This window comes from Thunnus albacares, chromosome 11 (genome assembly GCF_914725855.1).
Source record: "Thunnus albacares chromosome 11, fThuAlb1.1, whole genome shotgun sequence".
Classification (NCBI taxonomy): Eukaryota; Metazoa; Chordata; class Actinopteri; order Scombriformes; family Scombridae; genus Thunnus; species Thunnus albacares.
This window is the reverse complement of record NC_058116.1, coordinates 16,041,524-16,060,207: the sequence shown is the minus strand read 5'-3', so window position 1 is coordinate 16,060,207 and position 18,684 is coordinate 16,041,524. Positions and strand designations below refer to the sequence as shown.

Below are 18,684 nucleotides of genomic sequence, written 5' to 3'. Positions count from 1 at the left end.
AAGACTGTCGGAGATGAGAAGCACATAAGGGAGAGAAGTGGAGGAGAGCTAGTCTGAGCCGTCTCTACCACACGGTGCTGGGGGTCAAAGATAGCGCAGTGTTAGCTAGTCCTGCTCTCCTAGCCCTCCACCTGGCCCATCTGCTACATTCTTACAGGAAGATTAGCACGGATCTCCCCTCCTGCGCCGGCATGGCACTAATGGAGCGAGGGCCTCTGATAAGAGACGGGAGGGCCACGTTGAGTGTGTTTGGATCGTAGCAAAGTACAAAGCGACTTATGTGAACCCTGCCCCCACACAAGGACAGAGCAACAACACACACACACACACACATATATGTAGACCCATACTACCGAACAGCTCATAAATCTGTGTAGCTCTCAGGGAGAGGCAAAATGGTGGGGGAGGGTGAGTGGTGAAACCCTCTCCATCAGCACCTCCCACTACCTCACTGTGTAATGTTACACTGGAGGCTGAGGTGTTGGCTAATTGCCCTTCATTCACTCCTTCAATACATAGTCTTGTCTCCTTCCCGTAAATGTTTTAATCCTTTGAGATCTCTGGAATCATCTTACTATCAGTGAAAAAATGCGACTTGATCATCCTGGAATGTTTTAACTCAAGGTCTGAATAATTTAATAATAATTAAAATTGCTTGAATGATATAAGCAGAGGTTCAGCTCTGTCTGAAAGGATGCTTGTCCCAGACTCACCACAGCCCTGCTCATCGCTTTTGTCTCTGCAGTCGTTGTGGCCGTTGCATACAGACCACAGGGGCACACATCGGTAGTTGGTCCTGCAGCTAAACTCTGTGTGATTGTCACATCGATATGCTGGTCCCACTTTGGAGAAAAAACACAGGTGTCAAGTAAAGAGGACTTTTTTTATACATCAAAACCTATGGTTTAGCTTGATACAATGTGTATCCTGATTTGGATGTAAAGTGCGTCAAAACTTTACTGCTTGTACAATAAAAGAAAGAGCCTTGGGTAGCGTAATAACAGAGAAAGACACAGACTCCAATGTGTTTTACTTACTGCACTCTTCTAACGGTTCATCTGAGTTATCACCACAGTCATCATCAACATCACATTTCCAGCTCTGGGGGATGCAGCGTCCATTGCGGCATTTGAACTGTCCGGGACGACAGGTCCTGGTGGAGCAGTGGGCAGGGTCCTCGTCAGACTGATCACCACAGTCATCCTCACCATCGCACTGCCATGACTCAGGGATACACTGCTTATTTGCACACTGCCACTGGTGGGTTTCACACTGGTGTGTAGCTGGAGGGAAGACAAGTCGCTCAGTTGACAGAGATACATTTTTACAAACGTGAGGTCATAAGAAACCCAGACACGTTAGAAATTACACAAATAAATGGAAGTAAACGTACGTCAGTTTTAATTATAGTTATCAAAATGAGAAAGCTAAGAGAACACAACCGACCACACAACACAGGGTCTTCATCTGAGCCGTCATGGCAGTCCCGGTTGCTGTTGCACAGGAAGTGCGGACTGGTGCAGTTTCCATCGTTGCACTGAAATTGGCCGAGCCTGCAGTGGCGCGTAGGGCAGGTGGAGGGCTCATCTGAGCCGTCTCTGCAGTCCCTCTGACCGTCACATTTCCACCAGATGGGAATACAACTGTTCAAGCAGAGGCAGAACCAAAATGTTCATAGATTTTTCCCGAGATGTGGAAAAAAACATTTATGTGTTGACTAATGCAGTGCAGAGCATTTTAAAAGAATAACTCCCTTAACTCCCTTTAACTATTCAAAACTCATTACTCATCCCACATGACTATGACATGGCTGTGAAAATATAAGTGAGCTTAAAAGTTAAATGTAGCATGTGTAGCATTTGACATAAGTAAATTATTTCTACATTCATTTTTCATTTTTAAACATAAATATGATTACATAAATATATGTAAACCTCTGAAAAGAAGATTTGCAGCCTTGGTTGCCCTCATCACTGCACTTTGTTTATGAACAATCTGGTGGATTATATTATCACAAACAGCAGGGTGCGCTGTTTTTCCAATACACAGGGTGATGAGACTATTTCAGTGTCTTGAAATAACAGATGATGGACAGATGCCAGAAAATTAAGTAGTGTTCTCATTTGTTTATGGTTCTTCCACTAATGTATCACAGTTTGACATCATATAGATGTTTAAAATGCTACACATCACACAATAAGACCACAAGAAGAAATTGTGACAAACCGTTCATTGTTAGCACATCTGTACTGGGTGCTGGTGCACATGGGAAGGCATCTCGTCACACCTCCTATTTGGACCGTCAGGAAATGGTCGGGGCAGTCACAGGTGTGTCCCCGCCCCCCATGACTGATCAGGCATAGGTGAGAGCAGCCTCCATTGTTCACCGCACAGGGATTGTTTACTGTCAGAGGAAGAGCCACAGAGGGTCAAACGATCTCAATTTACCACAGCTGAAAGGCCAGGTATTGTTCAGCTGGTAGTCAATACCTGTACTTAAATCAATGTAAGAAGCTGCACATGTAAAGATAAGTAACAATTATCTCAAAATAATTAACATTGTTATTATAGAGGTTACAAAAAGCTCTTGAACACAAGATTCTGAGGTTTTAACTCACCAATAGGCTGCCTGTAAGGATGGCATACATGAATGTCAAACGGTCTGTGTGTGGTATTAACCAGGACCTGACGACCAGAGCCGTCATATTTGTTGCCTTTTTCCACTGTGCGTGTGTTCCAGTCAGTCCAGTATACAGTCTCCTCAAACACAGTCAGGGCAAATGGGTGAGGCAAAGTTCCATCATACACTGCATGTCTGTGTTGACCATCCAGGTCTGAGTACCTGAGAAGAGAATTAAAAGTTAAAGAATTACAAGTCTCACAGCCTTTGTTGTAAGCTAAAAGAGTGCAACCACTTCTTGACTAATGTACTTACTCAATGTAGTTCAGATGTGCATCGGACCAGTAGAGCTTGTCATTACTGTAGTCAATCGTGATCCCATTAGGCCATTCTATCTTGGTGGTGATGATAGCTGCTTTGTTGGATCCATCCATTCCAATGCGGCCTATAAAGGCTTTGTCTCCCCAGTCTGTCCAGTATACAAATCTAACAAGAGATGCAAGAAAATTACTTTATATCACATGGTATCTGTATATGTGAAGAAAAAGAATCTAAACTTCTGTTCTGAACAGAAACCTATCAATAATTCAACTCATTATGGGGTAAGAGTGGCTGATACAGTAATTTTTAGACGCTAGGATCCGTATTTGACTTTCATTTTAAATTTTTTACCACTGCAACTACATTTTGACAAATGTCCCTCAAATGTGGTTATTTCAGAGTTGTAATAAAGGAATATCTGAGACAGGATATTTTTCAGCTGAATAGTTACCTTAACTAGTAATTAAATAGTAATTTTATTTCACAGGTCAATAATTACTTATTAATTTCCTGGAAAGAACTCTATAACTTGGTCCTAGTTATAGGTACCATTCAGTTGATACATGTTCAGTTAATTAATTACTATCACTTGTTAGCGTAACCTTTCAGTCAGTGCACAGCAGGTCAGATGAATTTGCAAAAATGTGAAATTTGTCTGCGGGCAAGGATGTAATTCAACAGTTTCCAACAATAAATTAATGATGAATTATTAGTAGTAGATAGTAGTATTAATTAGTAGTATTAGTTTTTAAGTTTCTAGGAAATTAATTATTAATTATTATTAATCTAGGAAATTATTAACTCACGTTACCAATATAAATATAAATATAATAACACTGAATTAAGTGAAAGTAATACAGTGATACCGATATATTGTGATAAGCCTATATTGGTGATAATAGCAGCCAATCCAATAACGTTAGCCATGCCAATATATCAATCAGGCTTTACTGTGAGATTTCTCCTCCTTGCCTCCTACCCACCCATATTTAGGATGCAACACAATGGCTCTGGGGTTTTCAAAGCAGTAGGTGTTATTGGCATCGACGCAGTGTTCAGCCAGTTTCTTCACAAAGCGACCGTCCAGTTCAGACACTTTAAGGCAATCCAAGAAGCTGTCCACCCAGTAGAGTTTCCTCGCTACCCAGTCAACTGCAAGGCCCTCCCCGTGCAGAACTCCATTGACCACCACCTCTCTGTTACTACCGTTGAAGAACATCCTCTCAATCACTCTGCGGCTCACATCAATCCAATACAAACGCTTGTCGACACGATCAAAGTCCATGGCCACCACACTGGTCAGGCCCTGCAGGATCAGAGAGTAGGCCTGCCCGTCTGTTGACAGGTTCCTCAGGTAATAACGGTTGCTGAAGATGAGATAAGGCGAGATGTCGCTGTTCTGACGGCAGCTGCGCCCGTCCGGCTCTCGGAGGAATCCTGGGGCACACTTACAGACGTAGGAGCCGACAGTGTTCTCGCACACCTGGCTGCACACGCTCGGCGTCTCTGTGCACTCGTTGACATCATCGCACGTTTTGCTGTCGGACATGAGACGGTAACCAGGACGACAGGTGCAGATGAAGCTGGTGGGCGTGTCAGTACAGTTGTGATCGCAGCGGTGGATGGATGGGTCTGTGCATTCATTGATACCTTTAGTCAGAGAAGCATAACAGCAACAGTGTTATTATAGTCATCAGCAAAGACAACACTTTGATCCTGTCAGAACAAAATATTCTTAAAGGAAGCAAACCAAGCTTATCGGTTGTGTTTTATTTGTGTTTATTATTTATTTCTATTTTTTGGCAGGTCTTAAGGTAATTCATACCTTAATTACAAATGTGAGCAGCATCAAAATCACAGTATGTTAAACTGATTCCAGTCCCATCTCTGTGGTGAGAATGCTAAACACTGTATCTCTAGACTCTCTTTGGTCATTTGCTATTCATCTGATTTTACCTCTTTACCAAATTATTATTGTGCACACAGCTCAATTGTCCCATATTTTTTGTGTTATTGTCATCCAACCATTAGTTGATCATTTGTGACAATTTGTGGCTGCATTTCTCTGTCTTTCCCCACACCACTTCCAGCACTTCTTTGATATCTCCCCTAGAGGGAGCATGCACCAGCTGGAGAAACCTGACTGCAGACAAACACTCAAGCCACTGAAAGGCGAGAAGGATATTATTCATGACATAAATACTTTAACTTTTCTGAAAAATTCTTACAACAGAGTCGCACTCACCGCATCCCTTCTCGTCGCTGTTGTCAGGGCAGTCATCATTCCTGTCGCACACCTGGCTCAGAAGGATACAGTGTCCATTGTCACATCTGAACTGTCCAGGAGGGCAGGTGGGTGCTGGTGTGAGGCACGTGTGCTCCAGCTCATCAGATTCATCCCCACAGTCATTGTCCCCATCACAGACAAAGTCCTGGGACACACAGCGGCCGTTCTGGCAGGTGAACTGGTGTTGCTGGCACGTCTGGTAGGTGCAGCCCTGCTCGTCACTGCTATCTCCACAGTCATTACGCCGATCACACCTGATTTAGGATGACAAGGCACAAGTAATTAACTCACAGTGCCAGAAAGACTGATTAGTGATTTATGATGTTTTATAGGAGTTAATTCTTTCTAACCTGTAGGAGCTGCGTATGCAGAGGCCATTGCTACAGGTGAACTCATTGATGCCACATGATCTGCGCGTGCAGTTTTGATGCTCATCTAATGCATCCGCACAGTCTGCGTCTCCGTCACACACCCAGTCACGAGGAATACATTTCCGCTGAGGTGGTTGGTTGTTCACACAGGTGAACTCTGCACTTGAACATGTGCGATTGGCTGAAAAAACAAAACAAAAACAAAGTCACACGGTTGATTTGATGACCCAGTGTCAACCTGCATCTTTGTCAATCCAAACATTCCAAACTGTATTTAAAAACATGCAGCCGTGACTTGAAATTCTTTATCCATCTAATGTGATTGATCCACATTGTTTGAAGTGAGTCTCCTACAGAGGTTCAGGCAGTGCTGAAGTTTTAGCTTCAGGCATCTTATTGTTGGAGCACACACTGGTGAGTCTTGATCCACCCTGAGCCAGGAAGCCAGAGAAAGGAGACATGCACAAAGTAACGAGTGAGGCAGGAGAAATCAGGAATGTCAGTTCCTTGGACTGGAGACCTTCTACAGGAGACTAAGATGCTGGGCACTGACTACCAGTGTCTCCCCACATAACACTCCCCAGTGGTGTGTATCCTAATCCATCAGTGTCCAGAATAAGGAGAGGATGAGTGAAGCGGGGGGGGGGCAAAGTGGAGTGGTGGGGAACAAGAGGATGGCCTACAAGGGGAGGAGATAAAGAACTGGGAAGATGCAGAAAAGGATGAAAAAAGACAAACTGAGAGGGAAGAAGGAAAAAATAGAGAACAGAAGAGGCACTAAAAGGATGCATACCGCAATTGTGTCTCTGGTCTTCATCACTCATGTCACCACAGTCGTTGTCCCCATCACAGATCCAGGATGAGGCAATGCACCTGCCATCATCGCATCGGAACTGATCTGTGTTGCAGGTTCTGACCAGCGTGGCTGCAGAGACAAATAACATTAAATTGTAGATAATACAGGTAGGCAATTCCAGTACTGTGACTGAATAACTTATACCAACTAATTTATATTCAATGTAAATGTTAATCCTTTTTTGTAATGACTTTTTTCCTTTTTGTAATTGCCAATTACCTCAGGTACTGCCCCCACTGCTTTTTAACTAATAGGCAAGGCACAATACAACACTGCCAAAGCTTTCAAAATAGTCATGGCAACTCCACATTCCCATGCATGGTGAGCTATCTAAACAAAAGCCAAAGTGAGGCTCTGTAACCCCTGGTGGACAAAGGGAGGGGGAGGTGCTGTTTGTCAGAGGACACTGAGGGGCGTCACCACAGTGGAATGCAACACACAATAGGAGGCCTGGCTGACCACATCGTCAACAAAGAAATACAACACTGACTCGCACTCTCCGCTACATCACTCACAGCACTCTCTCACACCAGCACACAGATGCAGATTGGCGGACAGACACAAACACACAATAACCAAGCAGCTGATAACGGGGGGAGGCCCAGACACACAAAGCCAGCAGGCCCGTTCTGGGGGTGAGAGAGTTGTGCGACACTCACTGCAGGAGAGGGGTTCGTCAGAGCCGTCAGCACAGTCAGCCCCTCCGTCACAGTACCAGTGGGCGGGGATGCAGCGGCCGCTGGAGCAACGGAACTCAGTCTGGGAACATGTGGATGCAGCTATGTAGAGGATGAAGAAAGGCATGACGTCACTTTTCTTTTTTTTTGTTCGTGTGTCAATCTTAACATGCTGGTGAGGGGGTGAGGCAAACACTAATCTGTTCTTGACTAATGGCCTCCTAACGTTTGGTAGATTAAAATACTGTTTTGTCTGGATTGAGCAGACTTTCTAGAATTCCTTATTTGCTACATTTCATATACTCACAACACTGTGAGTGTAATTTAAAAATATTAAATGCAAACTACACAAGATGTTGCACTTTTTGGTTTGTTTTGCAGCATTTTACACATGTACTTTTCATTCTTCAACTGAAAAAATCATTTTAATTTAGTAAAGGATCATTTTCTGGTGATTTTGGGAGGCTGTATGAGCTACAGTATGCTATTTCCTTAAAACTAGGGCTCAAAATCACTCCCAGTTTGCTATGTGGCTTACATTTACATCCCGCTATTACATTTGAGTGTTTGAATTCTCAGTGTGAAATTTACAAATTGTATTCCACAATGGAACAAAAACATTGTGTATATAGCATTTTAAGGATCCCTTAATGTAATGTCAGTAATAACTGAAATCTCAATTTCCTACTCACTATGGAGTAAACTAGAGTTTGTTATGTAGAGGATAAAGAATGAGTGAATGACTGTGATTTTAGACCGTAGGCCTTTTTCACAACAGGTGGTTTGACTTGTCATAGCAGGAAAAGCACTGATGTAACTCCAGGAATAGTATTAAAAATGAGTAAATTCCATTTGAATTTCCCAGTAGCCATGAGAGTGAGTCAGCATGCATAATACCAGGATCCTGGAAATTATAATCCTAAATGGAATGCAGCCATTATTATTTTTTACTTTTTTATGCTATGCTGGGAAAAAGTCTTATTCATGGTTATGACTACATGAGAAAAATATGATTAGTAGAATGACAGAAAATATAAATAAGAAACTAAAATAGAGGAAACATGATTTTGCTTTGATAGAAGCTGATGTTGAACTCACCACAGTGTGTAGGGCTCTCATCACTCATATCCCCACAGTCATTGTCTCCATCACACAGATATGAACGTGGGATGCAAATGTTGGTTGACTGACACTTTGTGTGTTCTGGCTGACAGGTTCTCTCAGCTGAGATCATCATAAAGGAGGACATACAGTATTTACTATGAGCAACTGTGGTGATCATTTACCTCCATTTAATTTCTGTGTTAAACTCGGGATACTCACGGCAGTTTTGCTCATCTGAAGTGCCGTTGTCATAGCAGTTGTTGATTCCATTGCAAACATAATCCTTAGCAATACAGCGCCCATTGTTGCATGTGAACTCTGTGTTGGGGTCACACGGTCTAAACAGACAGCCCACTTCGTCACTGTTGTCTCCACAGTCATCATAGTGGTCGCAGCGGTAGTGGTAGGGCACACAGCGCCCATTGCCACAAGTGAACACTGTCGGCTCACAGGTGTGGAAGGCTGCCAATCAGAATCAAAGACAGGTCAGATCTCTGGTCGAGAAAAGGGGCTTATACAGACATACAGTGGAAGCTCATTTTACCTGACAAGGCAATAAAGGACGACAGCAACTGTGGGACTGCGTGCAAAGATATAAGCATATTCATTCACATGTTAGTGTTGATTTGTGTTATTATTCAAGGACTAGGAGCTTAATCATGGAGATGAAATCATATAGTGCAAGCATACACACCCACAGAGTTGAAATCAGTCTTTGGTCCTTAGAAAGAAAGGTGTTAAAGTGAAAGATAGAATTTGTTAGTATTCGTAAAATTAGGAAAAATATCAAGTATTGCAGTTCACAGAAAAGAGAGTTCTGATTCACTTATTCAAGAGGACTAAGGCTTCTATGGGGACCACTGTGACAGAGAGATTTTAGATTACTTAATTTCAGAACAAAATGAGAGAGAAAGAAGGAAGAAGGAAGAAAGAAACAAGGAACATCAAGAATTCAAGCCCCTTGTATTTAAGGATACCCTACCACAGACTCTCTCCAACTCATCGCTGCCATCTCCACAGTCGTTGTCATTATCACATTTCCACTGGGCACGAATACAGCGGCCATTCATACATGTAAACTGGCCTTGTTGGCAACGAGTCCCATTATCAGGGATACAATACTTGTTGTCAGCCAGGTACCAGCGGCCCTCTGATGGACACTGACACTCAGCTCCATTGGGTCCTAGAAAGATAAGATTTCACAGAACAGTTTATAGTTAGTTGAGGTTTTCTATTTCTGCACCCAAGTAATATTATGCTAATAAACAATAACAATGTGCTTTGTACCTGGTGTGCAGATGTGGCTGCAGCCTCCATTAAACTGCTGACAGGGACTGTCACACTGCCGCTGCTTCCTGCTGGCCAGAACATGGACATCCATTGGCCGAGATGGAAGGTTCTGAATCATTACCCTTTGGTCAGAACCGTCATGTTTATTGGCCCGGTAGATGCTGCGTGTGTTCCAGTCAGTCCAATAAATGAACTGCCCAAACATGGTCATAGCAAAGGGGTAGATGGCTGTGCTGACGATAACCTCCCGATTGGCCCCTGTGAGAGAGCATCGCTCAATCTTCTGCCTGATGGCAGAACATAAGAATGAACATAGCAGTGATTTAGAGTAACAAGGCAATGTGAGAGACATAATTAAGTGCTTTACTCCATAGTAAATTTTTGATCTTACAAGCTGGCATCTGCCCAGTACAGCCTCTCTTCTTCGTAGTCCAGGGTCAGTCCATTGGGCCACACCAGACTGCTGTTCACAATCTCTGTTCTGAAGTTTCCACCTAAGGTAGCACGTTCAATCTTTGCATGGGTTCCCCAGTCTGTCCAGTACATGTACCTGTGGAACAAGGAAAGATTCATATCTACATGCCAGGTTTAATCTAATGAACAAAGAGAGTGTGTTGTTGTCTTACCCCCTGCAGGGATCCAACATGATGGCCCTTGGCCTGGTCACATGGGCAATAATAGTCCGCTGAGAGCCATCTACTGACATGGAGCTGATGCTCTGGTTAACATAGTCACTGTAGTAAATCCTTCTATTTATCCAGTCATATGCAATGCCATCAGGAGCCCCCAGATCTGACAAAAACACAGCGACAACAACATCAGTAATTTCACTGATATTAATTCCATTATTCATATGAAACCTCCAAGAGGAACAAATTGAAGTGTATATCGAAGTATAACTTACCTGAAGCCACCACTACAGGAGTTGAGGTGGGAGAGGACAGGCTGATGTAGCTGATCTTGCTTGATCCTGCGCCTGAGCTTTGTGTGAAGTAGATCCTTCTGTCTGTGAGGTCAAAATCCAGTGCCACTGAGGTACGAGGCACATTGACCACAGGGAAGGGCAGTGCATGGTCTTCGGGATCAAGGCGTAAGCTGCGCACCGTGCTCTCAGTAGTGTAGATGAGATAATCATCCCTCGACACCACACAGCTCTCGTTATCTGCTGCAAGATTCCCAAAAGCGCAGCTGCATTTCTTGTTCTGGTTGCCTGAGCCAGAACCTGGGAGGGCAAAGCAGAAGTGGGCACAGCCTCCATTGGCCTCCATACAGGGGTTGTAGTTAAGCTCCTGAGCTGTAGTCGGCTGGGCACGCTGGTCAAAGATGGTTATGTCCCTCAACATGTTGATGTTATCTCTAATGACAGCCGGCTGCTCTGTCCTGCCAGGCTCTTTGCTTGCTTGGAACACCTTCTTGAGGTTCCTGTCCACCCAAAGGATACTATTCTCAAACACTGTGATCCCATAAGGAGTTGGGTAGCGGCTGCCATACCTGACTATCTCTGTCTCCCCTCCTTGAGAGTTGATCCGGGCAATCATATCCAGGGAGTCATCTACCCAGTAGACATAGCCAGTTTGCCAGTCCAGAGCTAGACCTCGTGGAGTAATAATCCCTAATGACACTAAAATTGTGCGGTTGGTTCCATCCAAGAGTGCTCGCTCAATTTTGGGGTGCTGACCATAGTCGGCCCAGAACAAGAATCTATTTCTGGGGTCCACCACGATGTGGCGTGGCATGTCCACCTGGGTCTTCAACAACACCCTGCGGAAAGTTGTGTTCAAGCGAAGCACTTCCACATACGTCTCAGTCAGAAAGGCGTTGGTGAAATAAAGGTTCCCTGAGGACAGAATTCAGTGAGCTCAGTGTTTTAAGTGGCATCATATGTTATCATATGTTGTTGTCATGGAGAGTGAAGTCATCATTCACAAACTGCTAAAAATCATAGGGCACTATGAAAGCCGACAGTATGACAGTATCAATACAACACAGATTTTCTGTTGTGTCCTCACTGCAATGCAATCATGAATGTGTAGGAAGCAAACTACTTTTCCTGCCTTCTGCTGTCTCTGCTTTTCCTAAACTCACTGGTTAAATCTTCTCTCCTGTCACCTGCTCAGGACTGATCTCCAGTCCTGAGTTCAGCACTGTGATAAAGCTCCTTAACTTTAACGCTACCAGGCAGTCTGCTGCCTGCGGGCTGTATCACGAAGCAAGTTCAGATTAGTCAGGCTCTATTTTAGTTTTCTGATTTACATCAAGAGATTACAACCAGTGTGTTTAGTCAGACAAAATAAATCCCCTAATTGTGGTGAGAAAATTAGGTTGATGTAGAGGCATTAACAACATGAGTCAGCAGGTAAAATACATAGAATAGAGATAAACAGAATATAAAAGAAACAAAAATAAGAAAGTAAAATTAGCACACAATAAACTTAAACTTTATCATGTGGTTATCTTATAGGCCGTATACACTTCCCAACAAAATTAATTATTGACATTTATGCTCTTAGTCTTGTGTTGAAAACAACAGATGTAACAGATGTATCTGTCTATCTATATGTAAGGATAAGACGCTTTGATGGTGGTGAACTTAATCTACATCTATTTCAGAAGCAACACCCCATAAAAAGTGACCGTGAACGTCCCTCTAAAGTGTTACTGGTATGTAAGTGAAAACTAAAATGACAGTTTAGTTTGCTGTAGTGACTTAATTGTCACTAATTGTATTAATTGTCTTAAGTACGGTAGTTAAACAAACCATAAACCTCAATGAACACAACAGCATACCTGCAGCCCAGTCCACAGCAATGCCTCGTATCCCGTTGCGTCCTATTCCAGATGTTACTATGCTACGTAATCCTGAGCCATCTGGCTTGATCCGTCTGACCCCATTCTGTATCCCCACAGTGCTGCTGAAGTCACACCAGTAGATGAAACCAGAAGCCATGTGCACATCAACGTGTAAAGCATTACGGCCTGAAAGAGCATAATGCACTCATTAGACTCATTATTTAACCATAAGTTGAACATTTGACATTCAGTTACTCTGTCAGTCTGTTATTCAGTTCATTATTTCACCTAAACTGAGTTAAGTCAACATTTGGATTTAGCTTATTACATAATTTATGCAACAAACAGTATTAAGAAACACTGACCTCTTCCAGCCACAGGCACCATGGCCTCAGAGTGGTCTTCCCCTTCGAGACTGAAGCCTTTGATAGCAGACAGAGTAGAGATGACGACGTAAGACTGGTAGGGAACGCAGGTCCTGTTGTCAGCATTGAGTTTAAAACCTGTGGCACACGCACAAGAAAACAAACCCTGCGGCCGAGGCAGGCAGAGCTGCTCACACATGCCCATGTTGTTCGTGCAGCCATTGGATGTACCTGCGGAGGCTGAGCGTATGAAGAGAACACAGTGTGACAAACAGCAACAAGCCAAAAACCATGAATGAGAACTCTGCTTTTCTTTCTGATGACGATGATGATGATGTGTCCTTGCATTACTCACTCTCTCGATAATGAACTTTTAGAACTCTGAGTCCAGATACGTTGTCTCGCAGCACAACCTTGTTGGCACCTGTGGACTTGTCCACACGCTCTATGACCTCAAAGTCACGGTCAGTGAAGTAGAGGTAGTTTTCATGGACAGCCACACCCCAGGGGTGAGACAGGCCTGTCACTATAGTGATGCGGTTACTCCCATCTGGATCACCACGCTCAATCTGTTGAGATTCAATACCAGACAGGCAGTCAAATACAATATTTGTATTTTATTCAATTACCAATAGTCACATTAAGTTACATATTTGTCAGAACTCTACAGAAAGAACAAATAATGATCTTTGAGAGCTAATTAAGTGAAGACCAACCACGCCAGTGCTTGTAACAGCCCAGTACAGCTTGTTCTCTCGAATATCCACAGTGAGGAACTCAATGTGATCTAGGTTGTTGGTGAACAAGGTGACAGGGTTTAAGCCATCCATGTCTGCAGATGCCACCTTGGCAGGAATGCCGCTCTCTGTTCCTTGATCCGTCCAGTATAGTTTGCTTGAAAAACATGCAAGACTGTAGGTCAGTATTTGTTTCAAACATTTACAAATTGGTCATGGACTGCTATGCTTATTACTTTTTAATAGTCGCAAAAAAGAAATACAAAATGTCACTGTTTGGTTATAACCTTTCATTTCAAAATTTTAACCTTATTAGAACCTAAGAAAAGCAGCCTTGCCTTTTCTTCAACAAAAAGGTGTTTTCTGATCTGCTGCAACCTTTAAAAGGTTTTCAGTAAGTTTTTCAGAGATTTCTCTCAACACACAGGGGACCACATCATACATGACATCATTGAATCACCAAAATCAGAGACAGAGTGTCAAATTTTTCACATTAGAGTGAGAAGGGGTGGCTTAAAAATCTTTCTTGTTTCTTGATTGTACACTATTGTGTGTTGCTGGGGATTCGGAGTGCACCACAGTATTCAGTAACACTGGTCGAGTTCTCTCTAGAGGCAGAGCAGATGGCGATGAGGAGGCTGTTAAAGCTCAGTAGCTGTGGGGATGAGTGTCTGTGCCAGGACTGTGTTAAAAGGGGCTTACCCACGTGCTGGGTCCACTGCAATGCCAACAGGACTGCCAGCACCAGTTGGAGAGCCGTTATTTGTGATTAGAGTTTTCCGGTACTGTACCTCACCTCTCAACTTCAAAACCTGGCCAAGTACAAACACAAACACGTGCAACTGTTGTACCCTGTTTACCTATTACAAGTGCAATTACAATACAAAAAAAATAATTCATTGAGATACCAAAGTCAAAAATAACTGGAAAAAACAACAACAGGATTAAGTATTATTTATCTCACCTCAATAGACTGTGTAGCTGGATTGGTGTAATACAAATTCTCCGTCATCCAGTCCAAGGCCAGGCCGACAGGGGAGCCCAGAATGGCTGCAGGGGCAAACTCTGTCCTGTTAGTACCATCTGACTTCACCCTGTGGATCTCACCCTGGGAGACAAAGGAAGACAGATCAATCTTGACCACTGCTGAATGTAGATGTCTAGAGTCAATCTTGTGTTTTGTTTTTCAGGCATTTTTTTAGTTTTTATAGTAAGTAAAACTGAATAAATAAGTAAGTTCTGAAATAAACTCTGACATGTACAGTTACATGTACTGTATGTCTCTAGTATGTCTTGAAGCGATGCACCTCTGCACCGTACATGAGTTCTATGTTTACTGTATTAGGTTGGGAAAACAGAAGAAGAACTAAGAAACTGGGAATATTGTTTCCGGACAGTGACTTACTGGGTGCTCTACCCAATAGATGGTCTGTTCGCTGTCATCAAAGTCAACATCATAGCCGTTCTGAAGCCCAGCAACAGGGACCATGGCATCGTTACTCTTGTCATCTGGGTTCAAGGAAATGCCATAGATGATGCTGTCTCTCACAACCACCAGGAAAGGATCCTCAACTAAAAGTAAAAAAGATGAAGAGGCACGCAATAAATAAAAATACAATTACAAATGACAAACACAAGCTAAATCTTTGAGTCTTGTATTTTTTAACTCAATAATCTTACTCTAGAACTTTTTATTTTTCTGGAGTGATCATAAACTAAATGTGAAACAGAGCCAGGAAAGCATGCTTCCTGAATGTAGATTTAGACCACAGTAATCCAAAACTAAAAGTTGCTTTCAGTGTATAATATCTGGTGCAAATTAGGAATCCTAAATTAACAGGCCTTTATCTATAAAGAGGATTGACTGGTGAAAGTTTGTTCCACAATCTGATTTGCTTCGTCATCAGAGATTAGAATCAATGAATGGTTGTGGGGCATTTTCATTCTTGGATAATCGTTGGCCTCAGGGGGAGACTGTGTTCTGCTTGGCTGAAACCTGAGATGAGTTAAGCTGTAGACCTAAAGGGGACCCTCTGGACTTTGAATTAAAGGTCCCTTGTCTTCTTAAGACCTTGGAAGACACGCTTATATGATTCTTAATATTTATGACTGGAACAGCAGTTTACAAGAGAATCTAAATGGGAGACTGATGAAAAATACTTGGATTGATCTATAAAACAAGTTTAGCATTTTCAAAGATTTCTCCTCCTACCAACACTGAGATGGCTGCAAATAAAGTGTGCAAGAACCATAATTTCTGCAAAGACAGGTTTGCTTATACAACAATAACCACAGCTAAGACGAATGCCTTATGAATATACCAACTTATCAACTGCATCTGACCCGACTTCCTTTTTCATCAAACAGGGTGATGAGTGTTTTCCTCCATTTGGCAGGATGCATACCTCTGGTGCAGGTGATTTGGTCTGCTGCCAATGTCCAGCCTGAGGGGCAGGCGCACGAGTAGTAACTCGGTCCCACAGCCGAAAGCAGGCAGATATGAGTACAGGGGCTCCTGGAGCAGTGATTTATACCTACAAGTTGTAAAATCACACACAAAAGTGTGCAGAGAAGTGCACATGCACACACAAAAGACTAGAATTAGCAAAACCAATTTTACAAGTTCATTAGGATTATTCTGAAAAGTAATTACAAAACAGCGGACCTACTGCATAGAGGCACCACATTATTCATATACAAGAATTGTCAAACCAATTAAGCTTATCTTTGCCATACCTGCCGGCTGCCTGGCTGGGTGTACTGCCACCAGACCCATGGGCTGAGGGAGGTTGAACAGCATCACTGTCTGGTTCTCCCCATGCCACTTATGGGCTCGCATCACGCGGTTGATGTATCTGTCGGTCCAATACACAAAATCCTCAAAAATGGTAATTGCGTGGGGATGTTGCAGTACCTTTTCACAGAGAGTAACAAAAGAAAAAAAAAGTGTCTTACACATGTTATTCAAAAGAAAATGGTTTGTGCTCTGTTCACTTTTAGATGTACTTAATCACATTAATAATATTTCAAAATATAATTCAGAATAAAGCCTGCCTTCTCATACACTCACCAGGTCACTGGCCAGAACTTGCTTCCTGTTGTTGCCGTTATAATCGCAGTAGTCAATGAAATCCAAGTAGGCATCAGCAAAGTACAACAAATTGTTTGGATAGTCTAGAGTAAGACCATTGGGCCAGTACAGTTTGTTACTTATGATAACGGTCCTTGCTTTCCCATCCATACTGGCCCTCTCAATGCGGGGGTTCCTCCCCCAGTCAGTCCAAAACATCAGGTGAGCACTGCAAAACAAATGTTCTTCTTTTAACATCAACTACTTAGACAATGACAAGCAGAGACCACAACATGTATTATATTCCAAGACTACAGTAGGTCTAAAACAAACTTGTCTCTCTGACCTGTCCCTTGGGTCCAGCACCAGGCCTCGAGGGTTAGTGACATTTTCACTGACTAACACAGTGCGGTGGGTGCCGTCCAGTTTAGACACTTCAACAGTCTCCAGGATGTAGTCAGTCCAGTACAGGTTCCTGCCCACCCAGTCCACTGCAAGGCTCTCTGTCACGGTCACTCCACTGTCAAATATCTGTTCACAAGAGACTTAATCTTAGCTAAATATGTTTACTGGTGACAATGACAATACATGTAAAGCAGGAAATAAACATACAAAAATTAACACAAATTTTATTTGCAATATGTCTGTAGTGACAAACCAAACTCACCACAGTTCTATCACTGCCATTTTTGTGTGCGCTCCAGATTCTGTCCTGGCTTGTGTCGGACCAGTACACACGGTCAGTGACTGAGTCAAAATCAATGGCCACAATGTTGCGTCCATCCCGGACCAGCGAGCGAACCACGTTGGGCTGAGTTGTTATGTCATCTTGCACAATCTGATTCCGACTGGCCACTAACAAGAATGCCTGACGAGAATCTGTAAACAGGCATCAAATCTCTGTTACTTATTTCTCATTCTTATGCTAACAGGGGCACTTATCAGCTTTTGCATGTCTTCCAAAACTATACAACTGGACTGTTAAATAGACCCTCCTCAAATGACAATCCTTAGGGAATGGACTTTTGTCCAAATAATGACCTATTGTACTACAGAGCCTTTCAGTGGGTTATCTCTGTGGAAGAGGAGCTCATGTCAGGCACGCTCCCCATAAACAGCCCTTTGTTGGTGATTATGTCCTAATTACACCAGTGATGACCACTGAGTGACATATATGTTATTTGTCTTATCTAAAGAAATCAGAGGAGCAAGGAGAGACAAGGGAGAAGAAAGACAGTGTGTCAGTCTCGCAGTGTGGGGGCCAAACTCCCCCTTTATCATAGTTCATTCCTGCCCACCAGCCAGCAGAGTGAAGAAAGCTGAGATTTGTGCTGTATAGGTAAGTCGTCTTGACATCCAAATCACTGTTGGAGTAATAATATTTCCTTTTTTACAGCATTATGAATTTGAAGGGTGTAAATAACAAGGTTTTGGGAATATCCCCCCCTCACCTGAGGCCTTGCAGGTACGCTGGTCTGCTTCAAGAGTGTAACCATCCTGGCAGTGGCAGCGGAAAGAGCCTCTCTCATTAAAGCACTCCTGGCTACATAGTCCAGGGGGATTACATTCATCTATATCCTCACAGGTTTTGGAGTCATTACTCAGTTGATAACCCACAGGGCATGTGCACTGGGCCCCAAAAGGCCCTTGGATACAACCGTGGGTGCAGCCGGCGTTGTTGTCGGAACAGCTTTCCTGATCTGAGTTGGAAGCAGGAAAAGAGCAAATCAGGACCAACAAATGCAAATGATAAATTAAATCAAGTAAATTATAACTTACACAACAAAAATAAGACATCTAATAAATTATGCCATTCATATGAATTCTCTAATGTTTAAATGATGAACACTAAAGATGAAGTCTTTAGAGTTGCTACTCTGAGTCAGAACTATTTTTTATCTATGTTTGTGGCACATAATTGCTACATTTACCACACATGCTTTACTAACAACCAAATTTTCCTTTTGTCTTGAAACAAATGAATGGATATTAAAATGATTAATGGTGATACTATGTTTGTTGAAAATGAATCAAATCTACTTGCAGAATTTCTACCAATGATTGAGAGTTCGTTCCTACCTGGCAAACGCTCGTCTGAAAGTTTTGAGAAAGGCAAGAAAGGAAAATCACAGATCATTTTCAGGTTAATACAGGTCAAATCATACACATGCATGATTTTAACACAAGAATCCAAAG

At 42.7% G+C, this 18,684-nt stretch overlaps 1 protein-coding gene across 8 annotated transcripts in view; it reads right to left on the bottom strand.

The window, feature by feature from the left end:
* lrp2a (low density lipoprotein receptor-related protein 2a) overlaps positions 1–18,684 on the bottom strand; it is a 52,252-nt gene that overhangs the window by 10,696 nt on the left and 22,872 nt on the right. For 4 of the 8 annotated variants that reach the window (XM_044366395.1, XM_044366394.1, XM_044366397.1 and 1 more), the window contains 34 exons: positions 18,568–18,582; positions 17,940–18,188; positions 17,156–17,367; positions 16,835–17,019; positions 16,489–16,717; positions 16,155–16,332; positions 15,824–15,952; positions 14,824–14,990; positions 14,383–14,526; positions 14,121–14,230; positions 13,398–13,575; positions 13,037–13,250; positions 12,682–12,921; positions 12,314–12,502; positions 10,431–11,363; positions 10,153–10,318; positions 9,918–10,076; positions 9,524–9,813; positions 9,219–9,419; positions 8,931–8,957; positions 8,781–8,816; positions 8,456–8,698; positions 8,231–8,356; positions 7,115–7,234; positions 6,393–6,524; positions 5,579–5,780; positions 5,187–5,482; positions 3,925–4,591; positions 2,936–3,106; positions 2,619–2,842; positions 2,227–2,404; positions 1,447–1,643; positions 1,038–1,283; positions 714–842 (listed from right to left, as the gene is read on the bottom strand). In XM_044366395.1, the coding sequence (XP_044222330.1) occupies positions 714–842; positions 1,038–1,283; positions 1,447–1,643; positions 2,227–2,404; positions 2,619–2,842; positions 2,936–3,106; positions 3,925–4,591; positions 5,187–5,482; positions 5,579–5,780; positions 6,393–6,524; positions 7,115–7,234; positions 8,231–8,356; positions 8,456–8,698; positions 8,781–8,816; positions 8,931–8,957; positions 9,219–9,419; positions 9,524–9,813; positions 9,918–10,076; positions 10,153–10,318; positions 10,431–11,363; positions 12,314–12,502; positions 12,682–12,921; positions 13,037–13,250; positions 13,398–13,575; positions 14,121–14,230; positions 14,383–14,526; positions 14,824–14,990; positions 15,824–15,952; positions 16,155–16,332; positions 16,489–16,717; positions 16,835–17,019; positions 17,156–17,367; positions 17,940–18,188; positions 18,568–18,582 (7,182 nt within the window). The remainder of the gene's footprint in view (positions 1–713; positions 843–1,037; positions 1,284–1,446; positions 1,644–2,226; positions 2,405–2,618; positions 2,843–2,935; positions 3,107–3,924; positions 4,592–5,186; positions 5,483–5,578; positions 5,781–6,392; positions 6,525–7,114; positions 7,235–8,230; positions 8,357–8,455; positions 8,699–8,780; positions 8,817–8,930; positions 8,958–9,218; positions 9,420–9,523; positions 9,814–9,917; positions 10,077–10,152; positions 10,319–10,430; positions 11,364–12,313; positions 12,503–12,681; positions 12,922–13,036; positions 13,251–13,397; positions 13,576–14,120; positions 14,231–14,382; positions 14,527–14,823; positions 14,991–15,823; positions 15,953–16,154; positions 16,333–16,488; positions 16,718–16,834; positions 17,020–17,155; positions 17,368–17,939; positions 18,189–18,567; positions 18,583–18,684) is intronic. The other 4 variants (XM_044366398.1, XM_044366396.1, XM_044366399.1 and 1 more) reach the window with 4 other exon arrangements.